The 13037-nt window shown below is 49.1% G+C and overlaps 1 protein-coding gene across 6 annotated transcripts in view; it reads left to right on the top strand.

Annotated features, from left to right (window-relative positions):
* Positions 1 to 13037, top strand: part of TRIO (trio Rho guanine nucleotide exchange factor) — a 362510-nt gene that overhangs the window by 204485 nt on the left and 144988 nt on the right. For all 6 annotated transcript variants that reach the window (XM_061393858.1, XM_061393857.1, XM_061393860.1 and 3 more), the window contains 2 exons: positions 5795 to 5964; positions 7653 to 7827. In XM_061393858.1, the coding sequence (XP_061249842.1) occupies positions 5795 to 5964; positions 7653 to 7827 (345 nt within the window). The remainder of the gene's footprint in view (positions 1 to 5794; positions 5965 to 7652; positions 7828 to 13037) is intronic.

Below are 13037 nucleotides of genomic sequence, written 5' to 3'. Positions count from 1 at the left end.
ACAGGCATGTGCCCCCGAAAGACCCCATTGCTCATTTCAGACTGAGGAACATGCTGCTTGTAGCTGGAAGAGTTCCGCTTTGATTCAGGCTTCCTCTGCCAGAAACAGAATCGTGTTTTCTGTGTGTGGCAGGCACCCTCTGCAATTCCGCCTGTAAATTGGCATTGAAACCGCCCACTTCTGCTGCTGGCCCTTATGGTTCCCACACGGGCCCTGCACCCCACCCATTCCCACTGGAACCTGAATGATGGTCACAAACAAGCAGGGATGTGGGCACCAGTGGTGGCGGCTTCTGTTCCCGAGGTGCTTGTGGGGGTTGAGCACTGCCACGCCTTTGTGGTCTTTTCTCTCGATTCCCAAACTGGCTTTGCCTGTTAGGGGAGGCATACGTGGTGAAACGCTCCCATTTCATAGCGGAGGAAGCTGAAGGCAGAGAAGACCAAGGACTTGCCCAAGGCCATGTAGGGGATAAGGACCCTCCTCTGATCCTCCAGATGGCCCAGGCTTGTAGCCTTCACCTGGGCGAGGCTGCAGGTGGAACAGCCCCCAAGTCTCAGGGCTTGCATCTGACCTCCTCACCGACCCAGTTAGAGACTCAGTCCTTGCCTGGGCTCCACACCCCAGTGAGCGCTTCTAGGAGCTTCGCTAATGAAGAAGGGGCTTTTTCAGGAACTTCTTCCCAGCAGAACCTTCGTCCCTTCTTTAGGCTTCACCCAGCACAGCATGCAGGGTGTGGGGAAGAGGCTGGAGTAGGCGGCACACGGGGGTCCGACCCAGCTGGACGCTGGACCCAGGACCAGGCTGTCTCGCATCTTAGCACTGGGTTTTCTGCCAAAAACCCCACCTGTCTTCCTGAACCTGGCCTGCGATCCATGTCTGTACATACCTGCAACCCCATTCTGGGCGGGGTTGACGTTCTCTGCATCGATAACTCAGAGTTGGCCTCTAGAGGGCAGCATTGCCTCACTCTGGCTGCCTGGCCATCCGCTGGCTGCAGACAAGGTTCTCTTAGAAGCAGATTCCGACTGCTGAGAACTTGGGTAGACTACAGCTCCTCTCTCACTGTGGGGCAGAGGTTTATTTTTTTATTGTAAATTAGCAGCATGTACAGAAATGCAGTTTTTTTCCCCCTTAGGAAATCTGTGGTAGAAAGTTTCACAGGTATCCTAGAGACTCTCTCATTCCTTTATTCAGAGGTTATTTTAGGCATCATAGGTACCACTTTGAAACCTTAAAAATAGACTTTGCCTGAATCATGTTGTATTATTATGATACGTCTCAGTTCATCATCAACTGGCATCAGAAATTACCTCTCTCTGAGACTTTGTCCTCCAAAACGAATTTCCTGTAGGCCCAGAGAGACGAATTCTAAAACGGTAAAGGATCTTTGGGCATTTCAATTGTGGATTTATGTGTAGCCTGTTCTTCTACCTCGGTTATTTTTCCCTTTTCAACTGTGTGGACCCAGGACGGACCCCGGTGGTCTACTCCACACCTGAGCCCTTCACTGGCCCCACAGCCGGCTGGGCGGCGTGGACCCTCCACCCTGGATGCGTGTCGAGAGGTCCAGGGTGTCGAGGGAATAAACTGGTTCTTTCCAGATTGCTGTCAGTCTTTCCCAGCATCAGGGTCTTTTCCAGTGGGTCAGCTCTTCACGTCAGGTGGCTAAAGTGTTGGAGTTTGGGGAGGTCAAAAGATTTAACTGTGGTGCAGTGTTAAATTTACGAGAATAAGTGACCTGTTTTGAACAGCTGGTTGGAACTGGGGCATATTTTGAAAAATATCCATAGAACACTTTCAAAAACTGATTCTTATCAGAATTTTTCTTGTAAGAATAAAACTATAATAGTGGCTAACATTGACTTATTTTGAAGAAATATATATCATCTTGTTGAATTTTCTCAGTAACTCCCTGAGGGAGGCATTGTTATTACCATGTTCATTTTATGAATAAGAGCTCCAAGACATAGATCCAGGTTAAGTTGCCCAAGTCACACCCTGGGAAATGTTAAGTCAGGATTGGAACTCAAGACAATCTGGCTTCAGGACCCACACATAATTGTTATTCAATATTATGAGAAAAGTGTTTTTATAAATTATTTGTGGCTATAACACTTTTCTGTTGAGATATAACTGACACATACTAGTTTCAGGTATACATCATAATGATTTAATTCTTGTATATATTGTGACATCATCACCTTCCCATAAAAGGTTTTTCATGGGAAATACTAAAGCAAATTAAGAGATTTCTTCTGGTCATAGTGCTTTCATCCTTCCTATTATTTATAACTACAGCAGCCATGAAATTAAAAGATGCTTACTCCTTGGAAGGAAAGTTATGACCAACCTAGATAGCATATTCAAAAGCAGAGACATTACTTTGCCACCAAAGGTCTGTCTAGTCAAGGCTATGGTTTTTCCAGTGGTCATGTATGGATGTGAGAGTTGGACTGTGAAGAAAGCTGAGTGCCAAAGAATTGAGGCTTTTGAACTGTGGTGTTGGAGAAGACTCTTGAGAATCCCTTGGACTGCAGGGAGATCCAACCAGTCCATCCTAAAGGAGATCAGTCCTGGGTGTTCTTTGGAAGGACTGATGCTGAAGCTGAAACGCCAATACTTTGGCCACCTCATGCAAAGAGTTGACTCATTGGAAAAGACTCTGATGCTGGGAGGGATTGGGGGCAGGAGAAGAAGGGGACGACAGAGGATGAGATGGCTGGATGGCATCACCAACTTGATGGACATGAGTTTGAGTGAACTCCGGGAGTTGGTGATGGACAGGGAGGCCTGGCGTGCTGCAATTCATGGGGTCACAAAGAGTCGGACATGACTGAACGCCTCAACTGAACTGAACAGCAACCATGTTCGTGAGAATTTAGAGGGAAAAGAAAGCTAGAGTATGTTATTCTTTATAGATGGTGCAGAAAATCAGTCCATATTTGGTCTGTCGATGAACGGCTTTTTTCATGTTGAAATACAATATCAATGTGAAGAGTCACCGGGTCTGGGGGCCTCCTTCCTGACACTCGACTCAGGTTTTGCTCCTGAGGTGGCACTGCTAATAGGTGTGCCCATGTGTGCAGGTTACTTTATCACCCTGGGGCCTCTCTTCTTTAATCTGTAAGATCATAGTGTTGGACCAGCCTCTCTCTGAAATGCCTTTAATTAAAATCCTTGGATTGTATGAAATTTGCTATCTTACGAAAATGAGTAAATAATATGACACAAGTTGACATTTTAACATTTTTAGTAAAATAAACTCTTTGTGGCCCCAAGTACTTGACTAAAAGTAAGTCCTTTGCCAGCACTCCCCTTATTTTTAAATTTAGTTGGCCTATTAAAGAGCCAACTGCCAGTGCTCTGTTTTGAACTAAATGCGTGTTTAGCAACAAAAGAACTCTTACAAGGTTAGCTTGGACTTGCCTTCACTCGTCATTAGGGAATGGCTAATTAAGCTGTAATGAGAACCCACTCATTTCGAATGTCTCCAATTAAAAAGACCAACCACGTGAGGTATCGGTGAGGGTGGGGCAGGACTGGAGCGCTGGCATACTGCAGCGGGCAGATGCGAAATGAGGCACTTTGGAAAACAGTTTGGCCCACACCTACCATGTGATCCAGCCATTCCACGCCTGGACATGTACCTCCAAGAAAGGGAAGTGCAGGTGCCTGCAGAGGCAGACACCAGGGTGCCGCACGCTGGAAACAGCCCAGATGTCATCACCATCTAAGCTGATAAGGTGCGTCATCAGCACAGAATGGAATACCGCTCAATAATGAAAAGGAAAGCCCTGTTGATACACACAGTGGTATGGATAAAGTCTCAACGATGCTGCTAAAAGCCAGACCAAAAAAATGAGTACCTACAAGGTGATCCTGTGAATAGAATTTTAGAAAATGGAAGCTAGTCTGTAGTGGCAGAAGGCAGGCTGGTGGCTGTCTGGGAAGGGGGAGCAGAGAGGGAGGAGGGGGTCCCCAGGGCCTCGGGAAGATTCTCGGGGTCAGGGAGCACCCGTGTCGCAGCCGCATTGCCCTTCACACGGACCTGCATGTGTCAGAGCTCATCAAACCGTATAGAGTAAGTGCCCTACGTGCGAACCTGTATATACTAAGTCCCCTGCACGTGAACCTCCAAGTTTGGAACTTTCAAAGATGGCATGTGTGCGTTCCATCAGCGTGAGGTGTGAGTGACGTTGCAGCGGGTCCTCCGTCTCCCATTGCTGACGATCCTTCAGCTCTACCGTCTCCCACCTCCTCTCCCTCCCCCGGTCAGTGACTCTTCTTGCCTGTTCACTCGATGCCAGCCCATGTACCAGCTGTTGAACTGTTACCACCATACCTTCCGTGGTACTGTACTTCAAGATTAAAATGTGTTTTTTTAATTATTTGTGTGAAAAGTATTACAAACCTTTTACAGTACAGGGCTGTATAGCTGGTTGTGTTAGTTCGGTACCTAGGCTAACTTTGTTGGACTTAGAAACAAATTGGACGTACGAACATGTTCTCAGAGCAGAACTCATTCGTATGTAGCAAACTTCCTGTATTTTAAACTTCTGCGGTTTCTTGTGTGTCAGTGAGGCCTCAGTAAAGCTGTGGTGCTCTCTCTGCCAAGAGGCCTACGTGGCAGGGCAGGGTAGGGGCAAGCCTCTCCCTGCCACCCAGACAGCCATCTGTAAGGGACTCATAAGATACCTACCTCTAGCCACCCAGGCGGTGCTAGTGGTATAAAACCCGCCTGCCAGTTCAGGAGACGTAAGAGACTCAGGTTCTATCCCTCCCTGGGTCAGAAAGGTCCCCTGAAGGAGGGCACAGCAACCCTCTCCAGTGTTCTTGCCTGGAGAACCCCATGGACAGAGGAGCCTGGTGGGCTACAGTCCTAAGGGGCAAAGAGTCGGACACGACTGAATCAACTTAGCACAAGACGCCGGAGGTGACTGTTCCATCCCCGGGGAAGCAGGGAGCATTTTCTCTGCACACACAAACCACTTCCAAGCCACCAGGGCCCGCTCCATTTAATTAATTGTCTTTGCTGCTCACTGACCAGGGATTTGGAGGAGGCAGTAGGCTTCCCGGGAGTGGGCAAGATACTGTGTCCCCGCCAGTCTGGGAGCCACTCTTGTCCCGAGTTATCTTTACCCGCCTGGGTCCATGGACACCTTGTTGGTGGTCCTGGCCATGACAGTGACCACGCGTTTGCAGCCTGCACGCCTCTCGTGAGCTGTGGCCAGGTTGGCCGTGGCCCGGGCTGGGAGCAAGAACCTGGCACAGTCGCATCTGAATCTCCTGCTGGGTGTGGAGATGGGTTGATTGCACCACTCTGGGCGCTTCCTTCTTTTCTGAGGGACGTAGAGCCCCCCTGTCTGAACTGCAGCTTAATAGCAATAATGCTATTTGTAATGCTCTGGCTAAAAGTAAAGCCATCTGTGTGCTAAATAAGAGTCAGAAGGCACGTGGAAGGATGCCGGTTCCATTTAGCAGAGGTTCTGCCATCGGTGGGTCTTTTCCATTTCCTCTTGCGCGTGGCTCTGTCGGGAGGGACCGGCAGAGTCGCTGCCCACCCCCCGCCCTTCCTTTCTCCCCTTTGTGACGGTCCTCCCCCACCACCCCCCCACCCCCCCGGGCTCACTGCCTATTTGTTTTTTCACCTCGCGTCCTGCTCTGTGTTCCGCTGGCCGGCCGTGTGGGGTGCCTCCCCCGCCACCCGCCTCCCTTCCGGCTCCCTGGGAGCAGCTGCCCGAGGTCCCCTCCCCCGGGCCGCAGGACAGGGCCTCTCATGGCGCTGTCCCCGCAGCTGTGGACATGGCTGGAGGAGCTGCAGAAGGAGCTGCTGGACGACGTGTACGCCGAGTCCGTGGAGGCCGTGCAGGACCTCAGCAAGCGCTTCGGCCAGCAGCAGCAGACCACCCTGCAGGTGACTGTGAACGTCATCAAGGAAGGCGAGGACCTGATCCAGCAGCTGAGGTGGGCTGGCCCCGTCCCTGCCCACCCATCCCTGCGCCCATCCCAGCCCCCTGCCCCAGCCCCTCTGTCCCTACACCCCCGTCCCAGCCCCCCATCCCTGTTTCCCATCCCTGCCCCCTGCCCCAGCCCCCTGTCCCTACACCCCCGTCCCAGCCCCCCATTCCTGCGCCCATCCCAGCCCCCTGCCCCAGCCCCTCTGTCCCTACACCCCCGTCCCAGCCCACCATCCCTGTTTCCCATCCCTGCCCCCTGCCCCAGCCCCCTGTCCCTACCCCTCGTCCCTGTCTTCTATCCCTGCCCCGTCCCAGTCCCCTGCCTCTACCCACCCCCTGGTCCCAGTTCCCCCGTCCTAGCCCCTCTGTCTCTACCTCCACCCCTGTCTCAGCACCCTATCCCAGCCCCCCAGTGCTCTGAGGTCTGCGGGGCACTCTTACCCGCTCTGCTTTTTTGAACCATTTACTATAACTCTCTGTCCAACTAGGTAGAAAATGAATAACATCCATGCAGAGGAGACTTAACATGTCTCTCCTTTCTTTTTTTTTCCTCCTTCGGTTTTCTTTCACTCTTTTTACAATTTTTCTCTTTATGGCATTGACTAATAAATTCCCCTGGTGTCTCAGACAGTAAGAATCTGTCTGCAATGCAAGAGACCTGGGTTTGATCCCTGGGTTGGGAAGATCTTCTAGAGGAAGAAATGGCAACCCACTCCAGTATCCTTGCCTGGAGAATCCCATGAATAGAGGAGTCTGGCGGGCTACAGTCCATGGGGTCTCAAAGAGTCAGACACGACTGAGCAACCAACACACACGATAAACTTTCTCAGAATTCAGATCTTATTAATATTTCCTTTTAACATCGACCTATTACTGACTGAAATTTCTTTACAAACCAGATGAATTTAAACCTCCCAGGACTGCGTCCTTGGGGTCCAGAGCACGCTGGTTTTCCAGAGTGTGGTAGGCATCCCTCCCCTGCAAGTCCAGGCTCAGGCAGGCCTGGCCTCTGGTGACACTCAGGTGGTGCTTGTGCGGGGAAGACAGGAGGCAGGCTGGGGTTGGGCCGCCTTTACGTGGACCCCCTGCTGTATCACTCAGGGTCAGCTTATCTAATAGTCACTGACGTCTTCCCGAGATGCTGGCTTTGCTGAGAGTCAGGCAGTCCTTCCGTGATAAAGGCTCAGTGAGCTGCTTCACACGGAAACACTCACAGCTGACCTGGTGCTGCTCTTTGTAGTAAATTGTTATTGGTCAGTCGCTCAGTTGTGTCTGACTCTTTGCCACCCCATGGACTGCAGCAAGCCAGGCCTCCTTGTCCTTCACCATCTCCCGGCATTTGCTCAAATTCATGTCCATTGAGTCGGGGACGCCATCCAGCCATCTCGTCCTCTGTAGCAAATAGGAATTCTTTCTTCTCCACTTAATAAGGAAGGGGGCTGAAGCTGAAGCTCCCTGGGATGATTTGTGTGGTGGCTGGCCGCCTGCTTCTGAGATAGGCTATGAGGAGTAGCGGGAGGTGTTCCTCAGCGTGTCCTGGGCCCCGGGGAAGCCTGGGGTGGTTGGGCTGGAGGGGCGGCTTCTTTTCTGAGAGCTGCAGCCCCGCTTCCTGCCGGCTCCTTCCCCCGGCCCAGCCCCCCAGCACCGACAGGGGCTTCCCTTCCAATTCCTGTTTGCACCCCCGCCTCCTCGCAGGGACTCAGCCATCTCCAGCAACAAGACGCCGCACAACAGCTCCATCAGCCACATCGAAACGGTGCTGCAGCAGCTGGACGAGGCCCAGGCACAGATGGAGGAGCTCTTCCAGGAGCGCAAGATCAAGCTGGAGCTCTTCCTGCAGCTGCGCATCTTCGAGCGGGACGCCATCGATGTGAGTGTCCTGCCCTCGTCCAGCCCCGCCCCCCTCTGAGCCACGCCCTCGCCCACTGCCCACTCCGTCCAGGCCCCACCCTCGCCCACTGTCCCCCTTTCCGTCTGCACCAGGAGGAGGACGAGGAGGGACAGAGTGGCCCCCACCCCAGCTCGGCCCCCGAATCGGGGGCTCGGCCTTGGGGGAGGCAGGTGGGCAGCGGGCAGACACCACACAGAAGGAGAGCAAAGCGAGCGAGCTGTGAGGGTGGCGCCCAGGCAGGGCTTCTGCAGAGAGGGCTACCTTGTGCCCTAGGCTGGTCACCCTGGACCAGGCCCCCGCACAGCTGTCCCCTCGTCCTGGAGGCAGAGGCTCAGGGCAGCGATGGTCCTTCCCACCCTGTCCTCTTCCTGTCCCTCCGAGACTGAGTGCTCCCTGAGCCTGCAGTAATGGTGTTTTATGTCCCAGGAAACACCCTACCCACCCCCGCCCCACCCCACCTTTTTTTTCCCCCACAGAAATGTTCTCAGGCTGCCTGTAATTCTTATCTAAAAATCGACTATTGCACCTTATACGTGACTAGGAGAAAGGACAGGTTTCTTTTCTTCATCAGGAAGAGGCTGTTTCTTGATTTTCTGCCAGGCAAGACTTTATGTTTTTGAACTTGAGGAAGTTCAAGCAGAAGTCATTATCGCTGGATGGCGCTGAAAGTGTGTGAAACAGGATGAAAGGAACCAGAACTCCCTGGTGAGGCTGGCTTTCTGGAGCCTGAGGGCTTTATGAGCTGCTGGCAGGGGCCTGCCTGCTGCATATTCAGGTACCTCCAGGCATCCCAGGTCGCCCATGCCCGCTGGCCAGAGTCTGCAGAGCGGGCTGCCTTGTCACTTGACCTACGTTTAGGACAGAGCTGTGAGGGCAGGGGGGTCCGGACCCCGCATACTGCAGAAGACGGGTGCAGAGCTCCCTCAGCTGAGCAGACCCTCTGCCTGAAGTGGTCCTGGGTCCCTCAGCCCAGCCCCAAGTGGCAGTTTGGTATGTGGGCCCCTCCTTTCGTGGCTGCTTATCTAAACTTCTGTCAGCCTTCTTATTACATTAAAGAAAGGCCTTCTAAACTGTTAACCGGTGATGCCAAGGAGTTAAACTCTGCCCATGTTGCCTGGTCAAGCCTGCTCAAGGGCTTTGGTCTTGACTTTCCCATCCACGTGGAGCCACGGAGAGAAGAGACACACTGGTCTCAGCTCATCGTGTCCAGCCATGGCCATGGTCAGGGTGCAGCACTGGGGGTCTCTGGGTCAGGGAGCAGCACTGGGGGGTCTCGGGGTCAGGGAGCAGCATTGGGGGGGTCTCAGGGTCAGAGAGCAGCATTGGGGGGGGGGTCTCAGGGTCAGGGAGCAATGCTGCATGAACAGAAGAGCCTGCGTAGCTGCCCTCCTCTCTCTCCTCCATTTCGCAGAAATTACTCCTATAAACGTAGCTGCTTATTAAATAGTTTCAATCAGGGAATACAAAGAAGCAATGAGAAGCACTGTTTGAAGTATTCCTTCCAGGATATTTTGGTATTTGAAAAACAAGAAAAAGTTGGCTTTGTTTGTATTAATGCTGCTGCAAAAGGGAGAATTTTATTTTGATTGTGTTTCTTCTTTCATGAAACTCCTGTTTTAAAATGTAGTTGTTTAGTCGCTCAGTCATGTCTGATTCTTTGCGACCCCATGGACTTCGCATGGCCAGATTGCCCTGTCCCTCACCATCTCCTGGAGTTTGCTCAGACTCATGTCCATTGAGTCAGTGATGCCATCCAACCAGCTCATCCTCTGTTGCCCTCTTCTCCTCCTGCCTTCAGTCTTTCCCAGCCTCAGGGTCTTATCTAATTAGTCAATCCTTAGCATCAGGTGGCCAAAGTACTGGAGCTTCAGGGTCAGTCTTTCCACTGAATATTCAAAATTGATTTCCTTTAATATTGACTGATTTGATCTCCTTGCTGTCCAAGGGACTCTCAAGAGTCTTCTCCAACACCACAGTTCAAAAGCATCAATTCTTCAGCACTCAGCCTTCTATGGTCCAACTCTCATATCCATACATGACAGCTGGAAAAACCATAGCTTTAACTGTATGGGCCTTTGTTGGCAAAATAATTTCTCTGCTTTTTAATATGCTGTCTAGGTTTGCCTTTTCTTCTAAGGAGCAAGCGTCTTTTAATTTCATGGCTGCAGTCACCATCTGCAGTGATTTTGGAACCCAAGAAAATAAAGTCTGTCACTGTTTCCATTGTTTCCACATCTGTTTGCCATGAAGTGATGGTACCGGGTGCCATGATCTTAATTTTTTGAATGTTGAGTGTTAAGCCAGCATTTTCACTCTCCTCTTTCACCTTCATCAAGAGGCTCTTTAGTTCCTCTTCGCTTTCTGCCCTAAGGGTGGTGTAATCTGCATATCTGAGGTTATTGATATTTTCCCCTGCAATCTTAATTCCACCTTGTGCTTGCTTCATCCAGCCCAACATTTTGCATGATGTACTCTGCATATAAGTTAAATAAGCAGGGTGGCACTATACAGCCTTGACGTACTCCTTTCCCAATTTGGAACCAGTCCGTTGTTCCATGTCCAGTTTTAACTGTTGCTTCTTGACCTGCATACAGATTTCTCAGGAGGCAGGTCAGGTGGTCTGGTATTCCCATCTCTTTCTTGAAGAATTTTCCACAGTTTATTGTGATCCACACAGTCAAAGGGTTTAGCATAGTCAGTGAAGCAGAAGTAGATATTTTTCTGGAATTCTCTTGGTTTTTCTATGAACCAGTGGACTTTGGCAATTTGATCTGTGGTTCCTCTGCCTTTTCTAAATCCAGCTTGTATATCTGGAAGTTCTCGGTTCATGAACTGTTGAAGCCTAGCTTGGAGGATTTTGAGCATTATTTTGCTAGCATGTGAGATGAGTGCAACTATATGATAGTTTGAACTTTCTTTGGCATTGCTCTTCTTTGGGATTGGAATGAAAACTGACCTTTTCTGGTCCTGTGGCGAGTGCTGAGTTTTCCAAATTTGCTGGCATATTGAGTGCAGCACTTTCACAGCATTATCTTTCAGGATTTGAAATAGCTCAGCTGGAATTCCATCACCTCCACTAATTTTGTTCGTAGTGGATCAGGAACCAAAAACCTAAAATGTAAATCAGGAACCAAAAGCATGCATTTCCCCCCTACGATAGCCACAGAGTTCTGCATGGCCTCGAACAAAGCCAGCATGCTCAGCCAGGGATAAGTGTTTTCCTAAGCTGAGAAATTAAGCCTACAGTTCAGTCACAGACCAGCTAAAAGAAAGTCTAAAAGCTTTTAAAATGTCATAGCCTGAGAGCCTTCTGTTTCTCTAGAGTAATCCTGAAAATGTGAAAACCTGAGCACGTTAGGCTTTGCTGAGATTTCCTCTCTTGTCTGGGAAAATGCGCCGTCTGACTGCCCATAGCAGGCATGGCGTGGTCTCATGGAAGAAATTCATGGTACCTGGTCAGTGTTTAAAAATCATGGTACCTGGTCAGTGTTTAAAATTCATGGTACCTGGTCAGTGTTTAAAAATCCCCTGTATCACTTGTATTTGAATTGAAATAACCTTTCCATCTCTCAAAAGTGAAGCAGTGTTTCCTATAGCTTAAAATATTGGGATTTCAGTCTTCAGATCGCCCGAATAAAATCTGTTCTGTTGATATGAAAAGAACAGCCAGAGCTTTATGCTAGTATCCTGTGACAGTCACAGAAAACAGCCATAGCTCTCTGTACATTTAGAAGGAAAAGGACTGTCTAAAAATTCAGGGATACATTAAAAAAAAAAAATGGTATCTGAGTTATTTCTTCAAAGAATCCTGTTCAAAAAAGCCTTGCACTTTCTTGAGCTTTGTGTTTGCCACAGGTTTATTTTCTTGACTTGCATGGTGATTAACAAGCCGTAATGCCAAACGTGGAGACAGGAATTTTTTTTTCCCGATGCTCCTTGATCTTGGCCGTCGCCAGGGTTTCCTTGTGCTCAGTGAGTGTTTTTGAATCCTGCTGCTTTTAGCACATTGATCTTTGTTTATTGTCCATTTCTTGAGTGTTTTCTGAGCCTGACGTTGTCTGTGTGAGGCACTGTGGCTGAGTCTGTAACTCATCACCACACCTAATTCTTCTCCCTCAGGGTCAGAAAGCAAACAAACATTAAGAAAGAAAATTTCCCTTAGAATAGAGATCAAGGTTAAAGTTATGGTAATTTTTTTCTTTTAAAAAGTATTTTCCTTGTGACTTCTCGGTTTATGTCTAACTTGGCATTGTTTAAAATTATTAATTTGCAAGTAGATATAATAATAAATGAATTAACTTATAAATGAATATATTAATGTAACATACACATATATTATGCAGATCCCATAATAAAAGAAGAAATCAGAAAGATTTGGGCAATAGGAATTTGGAGAAGCCTTAAGATTTTTATTCTTTCCCATCTCACAGCTGAATTCTGTGTAAACTCTCACATTCTCAAATTAATTTCACTACCGCTTCTACGGATAAAAGAAATTAGGATCCATGGGAAATGTAAAGATAATATTTGTTCACAAGAAAGTTTTCCCTCTTTTCTGGATTTTATAATTCTGGTCATTATTTTTAAAAAGTATATCACGTAAGTTTTCAGACCTGCATAAAAGTAGCAAAAATAGTACAGCGGCTTTCCAAGTGCTTATCCTCTGAATTCGATGAATTTGCCCATCTTACCAAGTATCCTTTAGATATTGCTGTGCTGTGATGTTTTAGAGGAAAACTCTACCAGCCGGTAGCGTTTCACTCCTAAAGACTTTGTAAGTACCTCTGAAAAGTAGGCCATTTTCTTACATGACCACATCCCAAGCACCGTGCCGGTTTAAGAGTGTTTCTTTGTTACCTGCTAACACTCAGCCTCTGTTCAGCTTTCTACAAGCGCTGCAGGGAGGAGGCACGTGGGGTCTGCTCCTGCATTTGCGGTTAATGTTTTCACCTGGAAGTGTCTCTCTCTGCCCTTCTCTTTTTTTCTGTGTGATGACTCGTTGAAGTAACAAGTATCAAAAGAACCAAGTCCCACCTTTTGCCTTTTTTACTTGATTTCTACTAGGCTGTTTAACCGTGTTTCTTGCCTTGGCATTGTCTGTAACCTTACAAGGTGGATGGTGGTGGTAGTTTAGTCATGGAACTCATGTCTGACTCTTAACAACCCCATGACCTGTGTAGCCCACCAGG

The sequence above is a fragment of the Bos javanicus genome, chromosome 20 (assembly GCF_032452875.1).
Source record: "Bos javanicus breed banteng chromosome 20, ARS-OSU_banteng_1.0, whole genome shotgun sequence".
Lineage (NCBI taxonomy): Eukaryota > Metazoa > Chordata > Mammalia > Artiodactyla > Bovidae > Bos > Bos javanicus.
The sequence above is the reverse complement of the archived record's forward strand: the minus strand, read 5'-3'. Positions and strand labels throughout refer to the sequence as shown.